The sequence below is a fragment of the Zootermopsis nevadensis genome, unplaced genomic scaffold, assembly GCF_977971745.1.
Source record: "Zootermopsis nevadensis isolate Lab colony 2312 unplaced genomic scaffold, Znev_1.0 Znev_ptg000002l, whole genome shotgun sequence".
Lineage (NCBI taxonomy): Eukaryota > Metazoa > Arthropoda > Insecta > Blattodea > Termopsidae > Zootermopsis > Zootermopsis nevadensis.
The window spans coordinates 19305495-19328973 of NW_028259134.1; the positions used below are offsets into that span (position 1 = coordinate 19305495).

At 37.7% G+C, this 23479-nt stretch overlaps 3 protein-coding genes across 9 annotated transcripts; 2 read left to right on the forward strand and 1 right to left on the reverse strand.

Annotated features, from left to right (window-relative positions):
• The first annotated feature begins 87 nt into the window (after window positions 1-87).
• Window positions 88-2519, forward strand: LOC110838974 (leucine-rich repeat-containing protein 57). Of its 2 annotated transcripts, none has more exons than XM_022082696.2 (2): window positions 88-211; window positions 1176-2519. In XM_022082696.2, the coding sequence occupies exon 2, from the start codon at window positions 1178-1180 to the stop codon at window positions 1892-1894; it is 717 nt and encodes a 238-aa protein (XP_021938388.1). In that variant the 5' UTR covers window positions 88-211; window positions 1176-1177; the 3' UTR covers window positions 1895-2519. The 2 variants fall into 2 exon arrangements, with proteins under 2 accessions (XP_021938388.1, XP_021938387.1); XM_022082695.2 differs by lacking the exon at window positions 88-211 and adding an exon at window positions 897-1029.
• Window positions 2520-2943: 424 nt separating this feature from the next.
• Window positions 2944-17448, forward strand: Pcl (polycomb protein Pcl). 3 transcript variants are annotated; one of them, XM_022082710.2, is made up of 12 exons: window positions 2944-3248; window positions 6266-6392; window positions 6471-6596; window positions 7051-7251; window positions 8033-8215; window positions 8296-8468; window positions 9247-9442; window positions 10133-10221; window positions 10577-10750; window positions 11390-11618; window positions 13187-13435; window positions 14589-17448. In XM_022082710.2, the coding sequence occupies exons 2-12, from the start codon at window positions 6366-6368 to the stop codon at window positions 15564-15566; spliced, it is 2625 nt and encodes an 874-aa protein (XP_021938402.1). In that variant the 5' UTR covers window positions 2944-3248; window positions 6266-6365; the 3' UTR covers window positions 15567-17448. The 3 variants fall into 3 exon arrangements, with proteins under 3 accessions (XP_021938402.1, XP_021938404.1, XP_021938403.1); XM_022082712.2 differs by having other exon boundaries at window positions 2945-3248; window positions 10154-10221; XM_022082711.2 differs by lacking the exon at window positions 2944-3248 and adding an exon at window positions 3296-3424.
• On the reverse strand, window positions 17445-23269 carry CCDC151 (Coiled-coil domain containing protein 151). 4 transcript variants are annotated; one of them, XM_087352926.1, is made up of 11 exons: window positions 22965-23269; window positions 22514-22635; window positions 22121-22276; window positions 21813-21914; window positions 21334-21549; window positions 21143-21258; window positions 20796-20980; window positions 20268-20445; window positions 19524-19668; window positions 18664-18801; window positions 17445-18091 (listed from the first exon to the last, which is right to left on the reverse strand). In XM_087352926.1, the coding sequence occupies exons 1-11, from the start codon at window positions 23050-23052 to the stop codon at window positions 17879-17881; spliced, it is 1659 nt and encodes a 552-aa protein (XP_087209052.1). In that variant the 5' UTR covers window positions 23053-23269; the 3' UTR covers window positions 17445-17878. The 4 variants fall into 4 exon arrangements, with proteins under 4 accessions (XP_087209052.1, XP_087209060.1, XP_087209070.1 ...); XM_087352934.1 differs by having other exon boundaries at window positions 21334-21519; window positions 22965-23267; XM_087352944.1 differs by having other exon boundaries at window positions 22514-22648; window positions 22965-23255.
• Window positions 23270-23479: the final 210 nt, after the last annotated feature.

Here is a 23479-nt window from a genome sequence, read left to right on the forward strand (position 1 = left end):
CGCCGTGGTGGTAGAAGTTAATGTGTGTTCATGCACATTTCGCACCACCTACTAGCTGACGTACTTCAGCGCGGCCGTCTTCAACACTTTTGTTTTTCTGTCAGCGTTGTGTTCCTTGTATGATAGAAAGTGATGTGCCAATGACGATGTAATAGTGTTTTATGCGCGATTGCAACCTCGCAGAGTGCTTGAGGTGACTTCAGAAACTTGTGTAGGTCTTTTGGAAAATGCCAAATGTTATTATTGTTCGATTTTTCTCAAAATTGGAATGTTTCAAATTTCAGTAAAATTCCGCGTTATAAAGTTTCATGATAATTCGTGTAGGGGTGCTCGAGTTATTACATGCAGACAGGCATCCAGTAGAAAATCATCAGAATAATGGCAGGCTCTAAAAGGAGATCCTCGTGTAGAGAATTATTAAATAAATGTAATATTTTTCCATTAGCCAGCGAATTCTTGATCTGTTTATTATCATTTGTAACGGACAACATAGAAAATTTTAAAACAAACTTAGATATCCGCAATATAAGTACAAGATAAAGAGATAACCTTCATCTGAAAACAATATAAAAAAGAAGTAGGATTTGAGGTTTTCACGGCGGTGAGTCTGAAGATGGCTTGTGCCTATGAAGGGTCTATGGAATATAAATAAATTATATTTTATCACTGGTTCCAAGACATTACTTTTACTGTACTGTTTTAGTACGCACGTGTATTCTGTATTTGAATAGCGCTCATGCAATATATTAATACTTTTGAGAACATGCATAGAATTCTTAACCCTTACTTCTTTAATAATAGGAATGGGTCTTTTAGACCCTCTGCGATAATATGACTTTTCAAATTTGGCCTAAATTTTAAAATGCGCGCTAATGTCGGGGATGATGTCACGTACAGTTCAGTTTAAGTTTCGTCCTCCATTTGACTACACCTTGCTTTTTTCCACCACGATAGCCACAGCTGTTGGTGACAGGAGTTGGACATCAGCAGTTTTTGGTTAATAAGACCAATATTTGATTTAATGAAATAGTATGTATTGTCATATGAATTTCTTGTGTAAAGATATGTAGTAATTTAAATACATAGTAAATTATTTCTAGTAGAAATATATTGATATACTCTTAATATGGAATATGATGAGTTGTAATTCAGATTTCATTGTTGTCACTTTACAGTTATGGGAAATTCAGTTCTTAAGCAACACTATGAAACTGCTAAGAAGACAGGCGTACTTAAAATATCACAGAAGAAGCTAACTGAATTTCCAACAGATCTGAAGCAACTAGAGCCACTCCTCAGAACTCTCGACTTGTCAGAGAACAAGTTCACAACATTTCCAGATGAAATAGGGTCTTTTAAGTTGCTCAAACATTTAAATGTTAATCATAACAGGTTGACATCATTACCTGAATCAGTTGGAGATCTCAGTAAACTAGAGAGTCTATCTGTGTGTACAAACAAGCTGACAGTTCTGCCACACACATTGTCAAACCTGTCAAACTTAAAGCAAGTTTACTTAAGTGACAATCAAATTACAAAGTTTCCACTAATGTTGTGTGGTCTCAGACATTTGGATGTGCTGGATTTATCGAAAAATAAGATAACTGATGTTCCTACAGGTGTGTCTGATATACATGTGACAGAATTGAATCTTAATCAGAATGAAGTGTCAGTATTGTCTGAAGATATTGCTAACTGTCCTCGATTGAAAACTTTGAGGTTAGAAGAAAACTGTCTTCAGCTGGCTTCTATTTGCCCAAGAATATTGACAGATTCTAAAATATCTGTTCTGGCCCTTGATGGAAATCTGTTTGACATGAAAAGTTTGGCTGAAGCTGAGGGGTATGATAAGTACATGGAGAGATACACAGCAGTTAAGAAAAAGATGTTTTAAAAGTAGCCACATCTTAATATTTATTGGGGTCATCACTATATAATAATGTTTCCTGTTATTCCAGTTCATGGATTATTTCAACCCTAAATTTATGCATTAAAGACCAGCAACAGCCCTTGAAAATTAAAACCATTTGGCTTGTTCAATATATTTTTTTATATATCACTTTATATACTGATTGTGGAAGTCACAATTTATAAACAAGCACTTTGTTACAACTACCATTTGTCCACCTTCTTCAGTTATATTGCATCCCCTTCATCCTTGAGTGAGAACAGACACTGCATTTTGAATGAATAAACATTTAGTGATTCTTAAACCACCTCAAAAATAACTGTGATCACCTGCAATGTTTAGTCCAAAACAGTGCACCAGCAAGTATGACATACTCAAGAATATATTCATGGATCTTTGGAATTTTGAGTGGAATGCATTTATTGTTACATATATGTGTGTATGTGCACATGCACCTACTGGTAAATGAGCTGAACTTGTTTCTGCAGTATCCTAAAAGGTGTGCATTTCTGTTGAATTTTGCACAGTTTTTAAGTGTTATGATATTGAACAAAACGAAACAATTATATATAATCATTACATTGTGTTAATAAATAAGTAATGAAATATTTTCACTCATTTATTGAGTCCTTTTATTTCATTGCAACAACTATATAGAATCTTAAATAGATATAGGCGACTATCCAGTTTTGCAGTTCAGACCGTTTTAGGTAATGGAACACAATCACACAATAGGAGGTTTGGAAATATTTAATACAGAATTGACCGTTTGGGATTCGTAATTGTTCATTCCAGTTTTGAAATCAGCCATATAGATATTGCCGAAATTATACTTTTCATAGGGAATGTACCGGAAGTAACTCTACTCTCACTACTGAAGACGATGCAAATTAACTGTGGTTATAATAGAAGCAACAAAATTGATAGAACTTCTATCAAGATTTTATACTTACAATTTTATTTTACTATAACATGCACTTTAGACATAACATTTTGATTAAATATGAATTATTCATCAATTGATTTATATAGTGATACGTCTCCTTCAAGATGGTGCACTGCAAGTTTTGAATTTACTCCCCATTTATCTTCGTTGTATGTATTTGTCTGGAAAAACTTAGGACTCTTCACGTATGAGGAACTTCAATAAACCTTTTAGTAATATAATAGGCTGTATTTGTGATGATAGATGAACCGTAATTACCATATTAGCATAGGAAATTAAAAGTTCGTTTTGCCGCGCGTCGCGCTCTTGCACTCAGTTTTTTATGCCTAATATGGCTGACATTCAATAATGAAGAAGAAAGGAACCTGTGTGTATGAATCTCATTGATTAAGGGTAATTAATATTTTATAAGTATAAAATTTAATTAGGGGTATGCCGCATAATCTTCAGGAGAGAATTTCATTATGGAAAGGCTTAAGAGTTTTGTTTTAATTCAAATATCTCGCAGTGAACCCAGTTCTTGGTGGAGGGGAATAGAAGAATGTAGGCCTATCAACGTTTTCTCACACGTAAATATGCCCATTACCTAGATACCTTTTGAAATAAAAGTAACACAGGCATATTTTCCATAATATCGAGAGTAGAAGTAAGTAGGGTATTTTTCAAACTCCGTGTAGTGATATTGAGTGCGGCTTATATTTGCTTAAATTATAGCACCTTACCCTACATTTGAAAATAAGTTCAGTGCGACTTGGACTGTATTGCGATAAACTAGTGTATTATAATATTCTTGATATGCTGGCATATGCAACACAGTATGACGACAAAATCACAATGTTTTATTATTTTTGAAAATTGTTTTTGTGGAGCCTTTGTACCTTCGTAGATGCTGGAAATAACAGAACTGTGTTCCGTTTCATTTTGTTGGAATTTAATTGTTCTAGCATACAGGAATATTTGCCTTAAAGCCGTTCATTATAATGAAAAGCTTAAGCCTGCCAATGTAGTGTTGTTTGTTTTTAAGTTGAAAATTTGAAGGTGGCTCTAAGCCCTTACAGCCATGCAGAAGAACGTATAATATTCCAGAATGTCTGATAATTTCAGTTGTATTTTTAATTGTATTAACAGATTAATGTCATGTTCTTGGTTACTGTCCATTAGTGCTTTACAATTTTTACAGTTTGCTTATATCAGATAAGTTCTTCGGTGGCTTGATACAGTAGCTTCTTTGTTCTCAGTGTGGTCAGAGCAGTGATATGGATTGTTGAATTCACGAAGTATCATATAGTGCTTAAAGTGTTTCACAGTAATGTTGTAAATCAAATTATGGCTTTAAAATATAGGGCTGAAGCTGTAGCAGTAAAGGTCATTGATATACTCTGTAGTACATGTCAGCAGTAAGAAGTTACAAGTACATTGTTGGAGAAAGTGTATTGCCCTTTTGTTCCCAGATATTAGGTATCAGTACTTGAAGTTTGATCATTATTTGAAGTCAGATTCATTAATGTGTTTGATAGTAGCTTAAAGCATTGCATACATGCAGAAGAATGTTTGAGTGCTCTACAAAGGTTATATAAAGTGTCATTACCATTTTAAGGTGTGTGGGAGGTAAAATAAACAGTTTTATTAGAATGCCACTTATATTTGTTTACTTCAATATGGTGATTGGCACTTTAGTGCCTAGTATTATTTTCATGTCACTTTTGAATATAAATAATTCGGTACATATGTAGAACTTTGTGTTAGCAATATTCATCTCAAAGAAGATAATATGTTGGTATGTGACAAAGTGCAAAAATGAAAGATTTACTGCCTCAGTGCTTCAGGCAGCTTTCTGCAGGCTTTCCCAGACAAATTAGGTGGTTTTGATTTCAGTTACCCTTATTATGAAGCATGGCTTCCTCCACATAAATATGTAAAACTAATAAAATTTATTACATTGTTAACAGAGGATATGCAAATGAAACTACCGATATGTGAGTGTAGTCACTTTTGAACACTATTATGGTTAATGGGAAGTTGGAAGTTATTTCTTGTGCCCTCTGCTGTATCTTTAGTTTGGACTGTGGCAGGATTGTGATTATGTCTTTGTTATTAGAGATTCATGAGCTTGCAATTCATATTTTGACCAGTCACATTTGTGTCTTGAATCTTTTGTCACAAAACTGCCCAAAACAGTGCATGGGACTTGGATGAGACAGAAAGAGTTCTGACATTTGCAGCAGGTTGAACAATATTTCAGACTGAAATAAAATGGCAGTTTTCTCATTCAGAGTGCTTAATCTGTTAAGAAGTGCAAGTGTAAGCATAATGCTTGTGAAGGAAAAATCATGAGGTGGTGAATACACTTTTCTGTTAGGTTTCATGTGGGGTAATTGGGTGGTGAAGACATTTTATTTTAATGTGATGCAGTGTTGCAATGGATACTTTTATGACCTATGTCTGAGTCTTGGCACATGAGTAGAAAATGTGACTGGCAGTGAAAAGGGTTAATGTTTTGCAGTTAAGGTTCAGGTTTCAAGATAATCAGAGCTTAATAATTAATAGGATGCCACAGTTGGAAGCAGGTTGAGAATGAGAAGTAGTATGGGAAATGATCATTGCCTGTTGCCAGGCATGCGATGAATGATAGTTCAGTTGGCTCTGCTGGTTTTTGTGTTTAAAGGTAGTCATATTTGTTTGTCGCTCTTACTGAATTGAGTACTTAGGTGCTATCATGCATGTTACTTCAGGCTGCAGAATTATGGAAATTTCCTAGCATGGACTAGGAAGTATTGTTTTCCTTACTCCAGCCATGTTGTTGCTGAGGCTTCTGTCTTTAAAGTTGGAAAGATAGATTATTGCAGGAGCATGTACAGTCTAACAGATTGGTTGCAGCATTCTCTGATATTTTCAGTACTTAGCTGTGTGTGTTTTCATTGTCTTTGCCACTAAAGAATCAATCACATTTCATTGATGTACATGTGAAAATACGGGTTGTGGTCTTCAGGGTTATGACTCCATGTAGTCTTGTAGATGCCTGTCAGTGTTTCTGAGAAACCTATTGCCTCCATCTTGTGGGTAGAAAAAGGGGATATGTTCCTTCAGAATGTTGATAGTCACCTACAAGATTACACAGCATCATGACCTAGGCTTTGTAGTAAAGTGAGAGCTCTTGTCAGTATTGTTTCTGAAAGAGTGGGGAATTTTGCCCAGATTTCCGCTTTATTCATAACTACAGTTTGTGTTTCTGTTCTGTTTCCTGCACTGATCACAAAAATTTAAATGTTTCTTTTTTCATTTGGTATTTCCTTGTGTCACAGTTTCATAGACAGCTAGGCAAAGCACTGTTTTTAATCAGTTGATTTCTACATCCATTTTGCAGAGAACTGTTGAACTTTAGCCTGTGCATTTTTGTTGTGTTTCTTTAGGTTTGAGGCCAATCAGTTCTTGATTGAGCCTGGATTGGAGGGTTGTGGTGTGAATCTCTTTGTGTGGGTGTGGATCCAGGTGGCACAAGCCCTGTCTACGATGTCCATGCAGGGTGCAGCAAAGAAGGTAGGAGCAGTTCTGAGCTTTGCTGTAAGTAATGTGACAGTAACTGCTGGCATAGCTAATATTTCTATGGTGATGCAGGATCCAACAGAGGAAAGTCCGGCTGCACCAGATAGCACCACCAAGGACCGGAGTGGGTTCAGTGAAGGAGAAGACGTGCTATTCCAACACAAGGATGGACGGTACTACCTCGGTACTATAGTAGAGGTGAGAACAGGGCAAGTCTTGTGTTGATACATGAACAGCTGTTAGTTGGGCATCATGTTCATCATGAATGGAGGATCGGGGTAACTAGTTCAGGGATTGTGTTGCTGTCATTGAAGCATGATTACATAAAACTCCACTGGACCTCAGAATGGATTCGCTCAGATTCATTTACCGAATCTGGAAAACTGAAGAAAATGTGTTTCATATTTTGTAAAATAGAGATACATATTTGCATGAATGTTATAATTTTAATTTGTTTTGTGAATTTAACAGTGTTAGTGTATGTCCATTTCATGTTGTTGTGTTTTTGGTATTAAATTTTGTAACAAGCTATGTATTAACTGGACAGAGTATTGAAAGTGTTAAAATTGGAAATGTTTAATGTTGTGTTTATTTTATTGTATCTCTTTCGAAAATTTTTGTTGCTGTTTAAGTATAGGTATTCGTGTTTCAGGTGGACCTTGTCACAGAGCAGTGCTTGATTAAGTTTGGAGATGACACAGAGAGTTGGTCCTCATTCAAAGATCTCACCAAGCTCACATTGCCAGAGTCTGATCTCTTGTGTGTTATCTGCAAGAAGTCTCAGCCGAAGACAGACAACGACATCATAGTCTGCGACAAGTGTGGTCGTGGATATCACCAGTTGTGTCACCAGGTATGTATTTGTAAGTGTTTCTGGGACAATGGATGAAGCTGAGGACGGTGGTTCCTAAAATAATGAGGATTGTTTTTAGTGCTTAGAGCACTGGAATATATGCATATTACACTGTTTATGACTTAGTGTGTGTGTGTGGTGTTTATGATTAGCCGAGTTCTCAGCAATGATGCTGGATGGCAGAATGTTCTGTTCCACAATTGCTGCTTCATTAGGCAGCATCTAGAAGTATTTCTAAAGGAGAGGGGGTGAGGGATGGAGGCACCAAAGAAATCATTCCTTCTGAATTCCAGTAGCCCTTTTCCAATAGTCTAAAATAATAGAAATTTAATGGCAGATGGTACCATTTCATGTTAGTGTATAGCATTTGATTGGGATATCTGTGGCCTGCCATAGGATACTGATCTAATGGGATAATGGGATTGGCACATTTAATTATGTTAAATGACATGTTAGATCTATTGGTGTTGCAGTTTTTTTGTTTATGTTTTGATTGACATTGCTGAGCATAGATCATTTCTGTTTTAAACACATTTATGTATTCACAGCACATTGTATCACTGTTTAATATCCTTAGGAAGTATCCGTTTAATTGAGACTAGTCCAAAGTATGAGCTTTTTAAATCCTAGTAGAACTTGTTGTAGTGGCAGCCTTGCAAAGGCCTTGTTGAAAGAGAGCACAGCTCTCTTCTGAAATTTCTAATTTAACAATTAGAATCGTGCGTTCCTTTTGCTTAATGGTGGGTTTGATTGGTGAATTGTGGATGTTTTTGAATTGTAGCCCCATATATCAAAAGAGAACACCAAAGCAGAAGCTCACTGGGTATGCAAGCGCTGCCTAGAGAACATGCCAGGCAAGGGCAGAGAGAACAGGGTAGCCAAGAAGGAGAGCATTCGCAAGATGTGCAGCCCCAGAACAGAACACCCTGGTTTGCAAGTTGAGAAGAACAAATTACCTTATGATGTAAGTTGTAAATATTGTTGAAATTATGGTTCAGTCAATGTGACTTGTGGAGGGGATTGCATAATGACTTGCTGTTATAGCCTGGTGAGCTGTCATGGGACCAGAGCCACCGCACCAACACTGAGCAGCGGTACTGCTACTGTGGTAAGAATGGAGAGTGGTACATGCAGATGCTGCAGTGTGGCCGCTGCAGGCAGTGGTTCCACGAGAAGTGCATCAAGTGTTTGCAGTATCCCCTCTACTGTGGTGACAGGTATATATAGACAATATGCTTCTTAGCTTCATGTGTATTTTAGGGAGCATTTAGACCAAAGCACCTAGCAACAAGCAACAGCAATAAGTGGTGGATGATATGCAATGTCACGTAAGCTATATCATAATACCTAGGAAATCAAATTGCTAATTTGTGAAAATCTCAGTGAGTGAAATGGTTACTGTATACTGCAAGTATGTTCCAAGCTTTTTCAGTAACAACCCATTTTGAGTAATCAGGAATAGAAAAGATTTTGAGACGTACTTTTGTATAATTTGCAGAGACTTCATTTTTGTTGTTCCTCCAAGTTCATAATTACTGTTTATAGTGCTGCGCTATACACAGTTGGGTAAGTAACTACAGACACCCTTTACCAAAACACATAATTAGTGATAGGTGATATGAATCTTATGGAGGTGCAGTAGAAATATAATTTGATGTGTATCATATGTCAGTATGCAATAATTTTAAAGGTAATCATTGCTATTGCAATGGTGTGAACTGTTTACTTCGAAATGTGTACTGTTTTCGATAAGCAACAGTGTTGCTTATCATTTACCAGATGTTGCTTTCTGCTAGTTGCTGTGGTGTGAGAACAGATTCCAAAATATTTGGGTATGTGTGTGTGTGTGAATATATATATTATAAGAATCTGGGGATTCTTTAAGGTGGAATATAGCCAAGAGACCAGGTCTTGATGGCATTTCTTGCAAACTCTAAATTAATATTTTATTAGTCAGCACAGAAAAGATGTGGACATAACATTGTTTGTTTGCAGGTTTTATGTGTTTGTATGTTCGCTGTGTAATTATGGAAAGGAGTTTGTTCGTCGGCTAGAAATGAAATGGGTTGACATAGTGCACCTGGCTCTATACAACCTGACCATCTTCAATGCTAAGAAGTACTACGATCTGGACACAGTCATCATTCCTTATGTTAACAACAATTGGCACACCTTCCAACTACCACCAAAGGTATGTTTTGGCTGTTCAGGTAGTCACATTCTCATCTTGGTGAACAATCCATGACATTAACATAGAAAATGGCAGTGCTCATGGAAATCCGCTATTTTGAAGGAAGTATGGGTATTTTTCTTATTTCCATGTAACAGCCAAAGGATATAAGCTGTTTGTCAGTTTATTTTATATAAAACTTTATTCTGGTAGAAATTTGTGCAGAAGTTTGTATAAACATAAAACTCAAATTTATTTATTTTCCAAAGAAAATAGCAGTGCTTCTTTCAACTAAACACTTTGAAAAGATTAATATTATAGGATTCTGTTATATTACGTACAATGTTCATAATTAATGTGCACTCACTTCTGCTATAATTTCACACAAAATAATCATGTTCTTATTATATTGTTTACAGAGCATCTACTATTTGATGATTTGTATCATCACTATCTCACACAACTTGATTATGTTCTTATTGTATAAAGAAATGTATTTGTGCCATAATGTGCCTAACCTGCCAGTTTATATTAACTGGGAGATCCCATGGTCAAGTTGTAGATGCCTCAAGCGTCTTAGTGATCTTGTATGTGCATATATCTATGTGTGTAGGTAGGTAGGTAAAGTCCCTATGGGATCCCACGTCGTTTATATTTACTTTGTTTTGAGAGAATTTTAAAATGTTTCCATGCCTGTGGGTTGAATTGCAGCAGCTGATGTTGTTGTTCCAGATCTTAGATGTTAGCTTGGATGAAAGGCGGGAGAACATCTTGTCTGTTCTCAAAAGCAACAGAAGTAGGTGAGTTGTGGCCTTTGTTTGTTTGTTGTTTTGAAGGAAATGTTATCACTTCTCTGAATCCACACTGAGCTTTTTGAAACCTGTAAGATGACACTATGATTCCTTTCCTTCTTTAGTTTGTGGATATTTTTAGCCTTAAATGTATTTCCATATCATAATCCAGTTCATCACGTGCATTGAATAATCAGTGTCATCTCATGTGTAGGTTATTTATAATGTAGGTTGTCATTCAAGAAATCATGCTTTGTACGGCATCATAGATTTTCCCATCATGCCATCATTAGTTTCTTCTGCTTATCCTCATCATTACCAAATAACCTCCATCTATGTCCTAACATGCAGTCTTATGTTGCAGGTTCAAGTGTGGCAAGGAGATAAAGAAGCGCACAACAATATGGGGCTTGCGCGCACGAGTGCCTCCTAATGCTCCCCCCTTCTCCTTGCCCTTTGTCCGCCCAGTGAGTGACGCGTTGCTCAAGGAGTTGTGGTTTGGGAATAAGCGACTAAAGTTCCTACCACCTTCTCTCAGGTGCGTGTATTATTATCATTTCAGCTTTAAAAGAATTAAGATGTATCTGTGGCTTGAAAACTTGTACAGGAGATGGGAGGTAATAGAATTGTCAACATTGTATGGAATTTCTAATGTTATTTGTGTAATTGTATAGAGATGGTTGAGAAGGCTATGAACATTGCTTGTTATAATGCTGAAATGCATCTGTTGGGTCCTGGCTAAGTTATATGCAGTATATTTGTATATATTGTGCTCTGTATAAAGAAGCAAAGCATGGTTTGCCATGTCGTCTGTATCTTTGCCTTCAGAAAGGTATTTTGCAGTGCAAAATGAAGAATGAATGATGCAAATATTTACAACATACAAAATAATGTCTTTGTAATACATTGTTAAAAGTTCCATATTGAAATTTTCAAACTTTTGTAAACTGTGCATGTTTGCCTTGTTTGTATAAAATTAAATATGTGGAAAGAACTAGGCTGATAGAACCAAGGAGTGGTGTTACAATTAAGAAGTTGGTGCTGAGAGTATTGTTTCTGTGGTAGAAAAACTGATCAGGGACAGTTAAGACAGATGTCATCTCGTCATACAGAAAATTTGCAGTGTGAACAAAACTTCTTGATACATTTTGGGCTTTTGTGCTTTCTTCTCTTTTAGTTCACTTGTGTCAGGCAAGTGCCATCTTGGTAAAACTTTCTGCACCGATGGTGTGTTGAATGGTCACACAAGTGTCATGAAAAGTGCCATGGTTCCTAGCGTGTCCTCCTCTGTGGGCCAAACGATGGGAAGCTACAACCACAGCAATGGGTTGTCAGGTCCTCCAGCAGGACTTAAGCTGTTGCATGTCAATAATCGGCCTGACATCATTCCCATCACTGGGGACAAGGTACACTGTTGTCATAATGAAAATGACTGGCTGTTTAGAGGTGTTGTAGAAAGCTGTCTACATTTTCTGGTATTTGGCTTGAATTATGGCCTTGTTTGTATTTTTCCTCTCCCTCTTGGTTGAATGAATATATACACTTTTATTTTTTGTCTAAATAATAGTGTGTCCAGTTTGTCATTAAACTGATACTTTTCTGTGCCGAGCTATTCCTGCCTGCTTGCTTTCACCTCCCATTGCTTTAAGAAAGTTAAGGTTGTAATTTTTTTACAGTGTTATAGGTTATGAACATGATTGAGTTCTATTCAAGATGGGTCATGTACAATAGTATAATTATTAAATATAATATTTAGCCAACGTTTATGATTTTATATACTGTATTTTTTGGAGGCCGTTATAAAATAATGTCACCAGTTTTGAAACAGAATTTATGTATGGTTAGTGTTTTTTTGAATATTTTGTGATGAAGTGGAACTACGTGAACAGGTGAGAAAGTCACTACAGGAGTTGTACCTCGTGAAGTCAAGACAGCAGTTTGTCATTAGCCTGAAGACATGAGGCTTCAGTAGATGTAAGAGGAGGCTTGTTTGTTAAATATGATACAAGCTGACGGTGATTTATCGGCAAAGTATATACTACTAAGTGTGAAGTTGTCCATTGGCCCCTATTTGCTCAGCACACAAACTGGGAATTCCATTCTCAAAGCTTGATTCACAGTCATGCTTCTTAGCAGTTTTGTTTTCTTTAAGTCTGGTGGTCCATGTACTTTGAATACATCTGAAGTACCATCCCATTTATTGTTCACGCCTTCCATCTTTGCACACATAGTACAGATATATTAGAATTTATGCAGTGCATTTTTCAATGATTTTAGCATATTTGAAACCATGAGAAGAGTCACAAAACTGTCTCTTTGCTCTAGTGTCTGTCCACTCATATGTCTGCATGAAACATCTCTAGAACCGCTGGATGGAAATTTATGACTCTTGGTATTGGGGAGTTTTATTAAATTTGTTGACACATTTCAGTTTCAGTTAAAATCAGACACTTTATATGGAAACCTTCATGTGCATCTCCACACATTTTGGTTGTAACTCACTAAATATTTATTAGAGAAAGTTGTAAGAAAAAACTAAAAACAAAATTTTTACCCATTATACTTCTTCCATATGTCTTATAGTTACATCATGACTTCAAAACCATTGTACTGATTTTGATCAAATTTTTGATGTCCTTGTCTGCCTCACCTGTTCTGTTTATAAGAAAGTGACAAAATTTAGCATTCATAACATAATGAACAAGTCAGAATTGAAATGCTTTGCATATACTTAGAAACTTTTATTCTTACCTTGAGGCACAGAATGTTAAGGAAATTCTTTAATTTCATAGTTGAGAAAGAGAGGAGCACAAAATGATGCATAGGAAATATTGTCATTATTTTATAAATGTCATTGAGTATGCTGTCATGTTCCAATTGGTGAAGAATAGTGTCTGCTACCTTGTGATAGAGATTGTTTTCTCGTGTAGTCAGATAAAAGTAGGTCATTTTTAATACTATTCCCTGTGACCAGGTGTGCATCAAGAGCTCAGAATACTGCAGTAGTGGTTTTGCAAAGAAGTCAACCGCATATCCCCCAGCCAATCGACTAAGCATGCAGCAAGCGCTGCTACGGCGTAGGCTCAAATCCATAGTCAATAATTCATCCCACAAGGAGTCTTTGCTGAAACGGAGGAGATACAAGCATCAACAGGCAGAAGGCCAAGTCAAGGAATTCACTGTTCGCAAGGCTCGGAAACTGCTCAAAAATGCAATAGCAACTGTAAGTATGCTAGAAGTTTGATGTATACACTTTGAAAAAGAATGTTCTTCCACTCCTGATTTTGGAAGTTGCCTCTTACTCCTTTGCTAAAGTACCACTTTTAGTCTTGTGCTTACCATCACTTTGCAGTTACTGTTACCAGATCAGTAATATTGTAAGTATGCTGCTTATACACTGGGTGACCACAAAAAAATGTTACACTAAACATGGGACTATTTTATATTCTGATCTGTAGTCAGTGTCTGCCATGTTGATAATATGATAGTAAGCAGCTCATTCATTCATCTGTTTTAAAGTTCACAACATTTGTCAGTTGTGATGTTTCTGTGGCTTTATCCATGCACATGTAGGAAGGCAGACTTTGTAATTCATTGAACAATTGGCAGTGTTATATATCAAGTACATACAGTATCAGTGTTCAGATATTAATATTTTTTACTCCATGTACAAAAACTTTGTTCTTGTACAATATTTCAAGGCTCTAATTTATTTGTGAGATTCAGGGTTCTCACAGTGGTGAAGCTGACAGTGTTGGTCTTCTGGGTTGTAACATCTTGTGGACTTGTAAATAGATACCAGCATTTTGAAGAAATGAAACCTGGTCTCTTACTCTAACGTAGATTGAGGGTATTTGAAAAGAGGTTGCTAAAGTAGAATATTTGGATCTAACAAAGAGGAAGTAACAAGAGGCAGGAGAATGAAGAGCTTCATAATTTGTTCTCTTCACCATGTATTATTAGAGTGGTAAAACCAAGAAGGATGACATGGGTTAGCACGTAGCACATATGTGGCAAAAGAAATGTGTATCAGAATTTAGTTGTACAACCTGTAAAAGTTACCACTTAAGAAACCTGAGTGGGATATGGGATTATAATATTTAAATTTATTGGAGGGTGTATACTGCATTAATTTACTTTTCATAGACTGTTGGTGGGCTTTTGTGGACCCAGTAATTGAACCCCAGGTTCCTTAAAGAGGAGGTATTTTTTTACCTTCAGGTCCATCCTCCACTTCTATACAGTAATAGTATGGAAGGATTTTTGTTTGTATTTTCCCCAAGGACCGCTGTGCAATTCATGATGACTAATGTACAATGCTTCTTACTTTATCAGTTGACAGTAACCTCAAAATATATGTGCTGATTACATTCCAGAGCCAGAAGAGTATCCAAGATCTGCCACCAACACCTCCGTCCTCATCTGCGCCCGACACGCCACAGCCAGTAGTGCCAAGTGTTACTGCTCCAGTTGTTCCAGAACCTGGGCGGTCTGCTACGCCAGCTCTCCCTTCATCCAGTTCTGCTTCTTTCCCTCCTCCCACTACTCCCGGTGACACAAGTGGGGATGAAACCTCATCTCGTGGCACTCTTGATTCATTCATTCCTCCTCCCAAGGATTTTGAAGGTAAGAACAATCCATTTCGTAATTTAACTGAACTCTTGTCTGCACCCAATGGGTTGAATGTGACTGCCAGCTTGTTTAATACTGCTCCAGCACCCAGTATTCTAAATACAAGCCCAATTACTCTTCCATTACCCTTGACTCCTGTTCTAACACACCCAATTCCACCCCGACCTGCCAAGCGGCAGCTAAGTGAGAAGGACATCCGGATTGACCGTAATGGGGAAGTCAAACGGAGAAGACATCGACGCAATAGGGCCAGTTCAGCAAATGGTACAACGAATGCTGGGACAGCCAGTAAAAGTGCTACATTTATCCCTGGCCGCCCCGAGAAGCCAGGAGATGTGTGGTCAGGTGCCAGAACATCTGTTCGTTCTTTGCGTAGCATGTATAACAGTGGTCCATCAAGTAGTGCAAGTACGAGTAGGGGCCAGGTGGGCAGCTGCGTTGACTATGTTCTGAATGGTCGGCGTCTTCGTGCTACCCAGAGGCAGGACAGCATCAAGGCAAATGATAGGAAGATGGTATCTCAGCCCTCATCAGCAAAATCCTCGCCAGTCAAGCAGAATCCAGTAGAGATCTCTCTTGATGATCTTAAATCATCAGTGAACATTTACTTTGGTGCAGCGAATCGAATTGCTGCAGGTGAAAAATTTAGTTTTCGGGCAAAGAGAACAACTCCATCAGGAAAAGTCCAATATCTGATTGAGTGGGAAGGCCCACCCACGTAACAATAAACATATGAGTATTTGTTCATTGGAGCACCAATCTGATCATCATAGCCGCAAAGAAATTGGTTCATAGTTACCTGGTAGATGGAGAAGCTACAAGACTGCACTCTACAACCGTTCGTGCCATGGCTACATCTTCCAATGAACCCCATTATAGGCACTCTTCCTAAAACAGTGACTTCTGTTTTCCCCACCTGACTGATTCATTGCTTGTTGGGACTGGGAATTCTGCGCCCCCCCCTCATGTTGTTTGTTGACCCAGTCAGATGCATGAATTGTGGTTGGGGGGGGGGGAGGTGTGTCCTATAACATTCATATTTTTTAATTGTTTTATAGGAAGTGTGGTAAAGTGGCCTCTGACTTAAATGCAGTCTGTCATCGATTGGATGCTGCTGTGTGGCAGTGCAGTACTCTTTCATGTGCCAGTATGTTGTCTTATGTTGGTTCTTCCTGTCTGTTATTTATTTCATTGTAACAAGTAGAGATTGATACTGCCATCACTGTATACTGCATCCAGTCATTTTCTTAATGAGCAGGAAATTCCCAGTCCTGAACGTTTGTGAAGTATTGTACATATATTATATTACTGCCAATGCTAAAATATCACTGCCCCAGTCTGCAGCCATTTTTATTGATGTGTATTATATTGGGAGGAGGTCTGAGGGCATTCTGTCTGCATTTGTTTATGTAGATTTCTGTTACCAGTTTCACTTTAAGTAACAATAGTGTCAACAGGCGGGGGGAAGGCCATGTTTCAGTGTGATGTTGCCTAGACTCTCAGACCATTCTCACGTGACATATTGTGAATGAATGCAGGTGTGTAATGGTTCATGCTAAATCATGATGATACATTTTTAATTGAAGAACAGGATCTAGTTGGTGAGTGTGCTGATTGTTGCAGAGCACTGGGGTTACTGGCTTGCTGTCATATGGGTTCTTTAATGATGCTGTATCAGGTCATGCCTGATGCAACTTGTTGGTTCTCAACCTATAAGTAGGGATTTTAACAATCCATTGTCAGATTGCCCCTGCAACCAGCGTGTGGCAAGCAAGATCCAAGAACAAGGTACTGCCATGGCAGTGGTAAGAAAACCTGGCACACCTGGTTGATGTGGCATAAACTTCATAAATGTACATATTTATTTGTTACTGTGTGGTGGGTGGTCATGTGTATGTATGTGTGTGTGTGTGTGTCTGTACATTTCAGTTGTAACTTGTACAGTATGGCTCTTATTAACAGTCCAGCATATTAAGTTTTATAAGGTGGTGAGTGGCTGGTGGTATTGTGCCTAGCATATTATGAACTGAAGATGGATTATGTTATTTTCTTCATGGTCACTTTCTCCCAGTTGTGTCAAGTTTCTGGTACAGGACGTGAGATGTGTTTTTGAGGTGAAGTTATAGTATGGTATGCCTTCTTCAACAGATGTTGGTATTACAGAAATAACTTATAAAATAAGACTGAAAATGAAGCTCTTCATGATGTTCATGGCACTTTGTTTGAAAAATAGCATTTTTGTTTTCACAGGGAAGTGTGAGATATGAAATACTTTCAAAAATTGTTTTTTGTTTTCTGAATTGTATATGTGTGTGTGTGTTAGTGAGTGTGTTTGTGTGTATGGGTGTGGGGAATGACAATGCATTTAAAATGCCACATGGAATTTCTCACATTATAAATTGTACATAAATGGTTGCTGCAGGAACCAGACATGCTCAGAAAGAACTTTTTAGAACTGCATGTGGATATACGTAAGAACTGCAAGATATCATTCCATTGCATTTTTAGACCAGATGTATCACTGCCAATTTTTGTAATAATATTGTACTAGTCAGTACAGAGCAAAGAGGTTCCGATGAAAATAAACATGGAAAAATGTGTCAAGCTTTGCTACAGTTCTATTTTGTGAGAGTAGAATGTCTGTTTCAAAGTAATCACCACAAGTCTTATTTGACCTCTCCTGCTGTTCCTTCTGCTACTGGTCATTAGTGATTTGGTATTGCTTCTGTCTGCACAGAAGCTTTTATTGGACTTCATTTTGATAGCTCTCCTGAAACAGTCTCTGTCCTTCCATAATTACTTTTGGACCTGTGGAAGTTTTGTCACAATCTCCCTTTCATATTCTGTATACTGTTCACTATCTTCTTGATTAGAATAATGCGTAGAATGAAAAGTAAGCTGTATAACTGACATTACAGATACATCGTCTTATCTGACGTGTTGCTATCCCCAATACTATCTCACAGGCCCCCTGGAACCTCAGGTTGGAAACTACTGATGTAGCTGATATAAATGTATATAAAGCTTACTCAGTTCACTTAAGAGTTAGTGTCTTCTTGCCCCTGGTAGCCATGGGAAATTGTTTATGCCGAGACTTGGCATCCACAATGATTTGGGCCTGCCTTTTCAAGAAGCCTCTAGTGGGCACCTCTTCTTCATCTTCTGTCTCTGAGGCAACTAATGCAGTAAGTGGTTTTGAGTCTGCAAACTCGGGTGGAACGTTCACTGGAATTGTCAGCTCCTCAAACTATAAACACAACAGTACCTATCACTGTTACCTGGCTTAGCCCAATGACTTTCATGAAAGATTTAATTCAGTATGTCAGAAACAAGCACTTGACCTTTGTTGTAAAAGAACAGAATTTAAACCTCCATACCAAAGGGCTGTTTTAAATCTGGGGTTAACAGTTCAGTAGTATGCTGTTGTCACACAGCCAGCTGGACTGCGCATAAGACACTGCACAGTCAATAAAGTTTAAAGCATTTGCCATTGGTGTGAAGTGCATCTGTCTCCATATGGTGTTCAGAATTTTCTGTTTGACTGTCCCAATACCACTGCTAGGCAGTGCAGTTAGATAAATAGAAAATTAATTAATTCTGTCTGCACATCACTATTTTCTTTTTTGGGAAAATCATTACTTCTGAATCTACTCCTGCATCCGTTTCACAGATATGTAACGTGATGTAAGTAACGCAGTACCATTGATCTATATCAGTTACCAAGATGTGAATATCGTCTATGATGCTTCATATACTTTATCAACCACATTGGTTACATATCATGATATAAGAAATATGTGACATGAGCTCGGAACATACCTTGTCCTCCTGCGCTTGTCGCACTCTCTTGTCAAACTCGTCCCCTTGTCCAACACGGTCCACCACACTCCTTATTTGGCTCTCAACTGTTTCAAAGATATCCTCAGACTCTGGAGTCAGTACAATACCACTGGCACCCTGAAGGATAAGGTTATTTAGCAATATTGTATCAACTGCTAAGATTATATAGCATAGAAGGTACTCTCCTAGTGTTTTGCCTGGAACAACTAGCAAATCGGGGAGCATCATAAGAATATCAGGTAACTGCATCTAGGAATTAAAATCACTATTTTCTCTTCACAGATCAGATATGTTGTTGAAGCTGTGATGAGATGAGATTGCTGAATACAGTGTCAGATGCTGTATTAGCATCCCAAACTCGGGAATGACCGTAAAGCTGTATTTTCCCCTATGATTTTAGGGAACAGTTTCCTGTGCTTGTCATGTTTAAAACTGGTGCTGAACATTTTGACTCGCCACCATGTTCAAGTTGCACCACTGTTGTAGTCTTCTTACTGCTAGTAGAAGGCAGCTTACTACAATAAATGATGGGAGAAATTTACAAGATAACATTCAAAATGTGTACTCTGTTGGGGTTATTAAAGAGAGAAGGATGAAAAGATCAGAACATGTAACAAGCACAGGGAACAATATTTTGCTTAGAAAGGAAGGAATCCTCTGGGACATTTTGTCATTGAGATACAGGTGTCTGAAACACTGGCATACAGACAAAATACTACACAGCACAACAACCCAGAAGACCACAATCTATGTTCATGACACTACAAAAACCTCAAATCCTACAGCAGAATTAGCCTACCTTGAAGTTTCATCATAATTTTAATGTTATATGTACTGACCTGCAGCTTGCCACAGAAGGAATGGAGGATGCTACGAATGTCATGCAGCTGATCTGTTACCTTCTGAACGTGCATGTCCAACTTCTGCTTCCTGTCCTCCTCCCTTTGGATCTCCTGCTTCACCTTTTCACTCTCATCAGCATTCCTGCAAAAAGTGAGTAACAGCTGCATTTGCTTAAAATAATGAATGTATAGAAATGAATCGTCAAAATAATTCTTGTTGCAATACAGTGTCTTAAAAATTTATAAAATATGAAATTTGTGGGCAAACAGCATGTAGCTGATGTTTTTAAAATGCATGGTTGTTTCCTTTCACAAAGGAAATGAGTTGTGAAACAATGTGTAAACATTCACCTGCATGGAAATTGGCTGTGTCTAATGGTTTTTACAAATGAGAGGGCACATTTTGGGAATAAATACTAAACAAAATAAGTACATATGGATTTGCATATTCTGACTTGGAAAAGTAGGGAATTTCTGGAGCAGTGAAGTACTGTGTTACAAGCAAAGTTTAACAAAAATTGTTATTTGCAGTGGTACTGTATAAACATTACTCAAGGATTAGGTCCATAGCATCAAATAACAATTGACGGTGTAGGAAGGTTGTTGGTTTATGTGATGTTAATATTTCAATATAGTTTGTATAGATGATGTGAACTGAAAGAAAGGTTATATCCTAATTTTCAGTACTTGCTGACCATTCTTCTGAAGAACTAAGGAAAGGCACCCCATGTTGTAACTTACTGCTCATTGTCCTTTACTTCTGCAAACTTGAAGGCCTCTAACTTGGCAACCATGGAGTCCTTCTGCCTCTGTAACTCCAACTTTTCTTTCTCTGTGATGTTGCGCAAGTATGATAATCGTGACAAGGTCTCTTTTTGTGATTGAAATATCTTCAGCACATCCTCAGGATCTGTCTCTCCTGGAAGTAACACGACAAGACATAGGCACGCAAACATACATAGTTTTCAATAAATCTGATATAATATCAGTCTCCAAACCTTGAGTTCTGAGTATAAAACAGACCTAATTGTGGATCAATATTCTTATATCCACTGGACACGGTCCTTAGACAATTTACATCCTCAAAACTTTTGAGGTTTCCTACCAAAATCAAAGAAAAGAGATACTGTTGAACCTAACAGATGTTTAAATAAAGGCTTGGAAGGAGACTTTGTTTAGAAATTCCCTTAATTTATGTTCTTCCCTCAAAATAAGATATTCAATTTCCTAACAACAGAATTGAACCATGTCTTGAGATGAACTGTATACCTGTAGCTGCTTTCAGTTTTTCAAATGCCTTTTCAAAGTAGGTGGTGATATTAGCTGTGGAGTCATCTGCTGACTGTGCCCCTTCTAATGAGCTTGTTGATTCTTGGTGCACCAGTGTGCGTCCTATTGGAAAAATGCGGCGCTCAAGACGCTCCAATTCTAATCTTCGTTCTTCCACTTGAAATCTGCACAAAATAAAAGTATGGGTTGAATTATGTCTTCATATGGCAATCTCTTACTGAATACTTTAATTACTGTTTAGATGGTGCACAGTCTGAAAGTTGAGAAGACTATTTTGTGTTATGAGCATACGGTGTGTTGTTTAGAGATACGATTCATGACCATACCTTAGGTCCTGCAGCTCCTTTTCTCTGACTCTGGCTATGTTGACTGTATTGAACTCTTGTCTCACCAATGTGCCCCTTGTTGCATCCCTCAGCTTGAGTGCCTCACCATATATTTCCTATAAAAAACACAACAGCCAGTCTATCTTTCTGTCTGTAGTTTCAGAAAGATTACCTCTCCGCCCATCACTCACCTTCAAGTGCCTGATTTCTGCTTCTTGCTTCTTAATGTTTTCCTCAACCTTCACCAATGAGCTCTCAAATGCAACCCTGTCCTCTAGCAAGCTGCCCTGGATTATACGATACTTCTTCTGTACATGCTCTGCCTCCATCAAGTTCATTTCTACTCGATGTATCTGGTTCTCCAGCATGCAGATTTCCTGGAATAGTGACGATAGGGCGGTGTTTTCCTTCAGAAGCCAAACAGTAAATTCCCAGGCTTTATAAAGTACAAAGGTTATTTAAGATCATCGTGGTAATGAGCCTTCAGGTTTCATAAAAGGTGGGAATTTCTTGACTAGCCTAGCACACTTTTACCTTCTCAAGAAGAACTGTGCTTTAAGGATTTAGTTCCACCCATATAACCCTTGTTGAATTATTCGCTATAACAGATTTAAAGAGTATGTAATTCTCTCCATTCTCATGATTCAAAAGTTGTGTGTGCCTCACTCACCAGGCTCTCGGCAGTCTCCGCGTGCTTCTTCACCTGAAACGTGGTCTTCCTGTGCAGGAGAGTGTGGTACTCATCTGCTAGCATCTTCATCCTGTTCTGACACTGAAACAGGCAGACACACTCACTGCTATGATGCAGAGCCTGCTAAAGTAATTTTTTTCCTCTATTCAGAAAAATCTTCGCCAAGCTCTGGTCACTAAACATACCTGACACTCTCTGAATGAGAGTGTGGTGATTAATGTGAAAATAATGCACCACTTTTAAGGCAACATAGGCACTGCTACACGGAATATGAAATGTTGGTGCACCTTCTTTGATTCATGATGCAGTTGGTCAAGCTTCTTCTTGAGATCAGTTGCCTTGCAGTCGAGTACTACAATGATTTCATCACCTGACTTCTTGTTACGTAGGGCACCCATCTCCTTAGGGTATTTCATTGTGGCCCTTAGAATGCTGTCAGTATTCTGTAACAGGAAGCATCCACGTGATCTCTTGTAAGACTATAAACTAGGCCTCTGGGTGAGAAGCCAGTGTCATAAACAGAATTTAGTGTAAATGTTGAAATTTATAAGTAGCATGTTCCAGTTTCCCTCTGGATATTGGAAGTCTCACAACAAGTTCAGTCACAAAGATGGCAGTTCAACTGGCCTCCTGATGTTAAGGTTCCTTGTATGGATTACAAAGATTTGTGAAATACAAACCTGCCCAGTGCTTGCGAGTTGTACATGCAAATTCTTTATCTCCATCTTCAGTTGTTGTAGTTTATCTTTGTTCCTTTTCTTCTCTCCATCCCACTCTTCATAATGTGCTTTGCGCTGACCCTCTGAAACAGCAATCTGGGGTAGGTGGGTGAGGAAATTAAACTGAAAACACTGCACAGGAATTAATTATGACTTCAGGAAATATGAAAGAACTATAATTCTAAATATAATTTGCAAACTGGCAGAGGTCCATGGTTCAACTGTTGAGAAATATTGTTCTACCACTCATTTCCATATCTAAAATGAAACCACTTTAAATTCTATCGTAGGATGCATGTTTGTGTCTTTTAGTTTCAAAGTGGCCCCATAACTTAGTACTGCCAGTAAAGAAATTGATTTCAATAAAATTGCATGACAAGTTTGGTTGATGTACACATTTAAGAAGTATTACCAGACAACTGTATTTTTTTCTTGAATTCAAAAATCTCTTTGTTTGTGTCTGCTAGGTTATTCACATTTATATTGTTTGTTTGCGCCATAGTAAAGTTTGTATTAACACATGTCAATGTGCCGCGCTGTAGAGAGGTTTATGAAGTACACTTAAGGGACGTAAACAATTGACGCATGTCTCCCATATTGAGTTTGTTCTTTAACACGTTTATCGCAGAAACGTGCATTTGTGGTTGGCACCGTTACGTAAGGGCGGGCACTGGACAGAATTATTTTTTGTTTATATTTTCTGGCTTGAAAAGTAGCAGAATAATTACGTTTTATCATTTTCTGAAATATGTTTCATTATAACTTGTACGGTATTCGAAGCATGAAGTATTTAATGACCAAGAATTGTTTCAGAAATTAAATTAAATATCTTTATGGAACTACAGAGTATTGTAACACTGTAATTTCACAGAACGGAATAAGAAAGTATTAAAGAACATCACTTAACCATATCATGAAACAAAAATT

Bases quoted from the DNA above. Each gene is read 5' to 3' on its own strand.
- LOC110838974 (XM_022082696.2), top strand. From the start codon at position 1,178: ATGGGAAATTCAGTTCTTAAGCAACACTATGAAACTGCTAAGAAGACA.
- Pcl (XM_022082710.2), top strand. From the start codon at position 6,366: ATGTCCATGCAGGGTGCAGCAAAGAAG. The intron at 8,469-9,246 runs GTATATATAGAC...GTTTGTTTGCAG, and splicing joins CCCCTCTACTGTGGTGACAG to GTTTTATGTGTTTGTATGTT. The intron at 10,751-11,389 runs GTGCGTGTATTA...CTTCTCTTTTAG, and splicing joins TTCCTACCACCTTCTCTCAG to TTCACTTGTGTCAGGCAAGT.
- CCDC151 (XM_087352926.1), bottom strand. From the start codon at position 23,052: ATGGCGCAAACAAACAATATAAATGTGAATAACCTAGCAGACACAAAC. The intron at 22,277-22,513 runs GTTTGTATTTCA...TTCCTGTTACAG, and splicing joins AACTCGCAAGCACTGGGCAG to AATACTGACAGCATTCTAAG. The intron at 20,446-20,795 runs GTATACAGTTCA...TGTTACTTCCAG, and splicing joins AAAACTGAAAGCAGCTACAG to GAGAGACAGATCCTGAGGAT.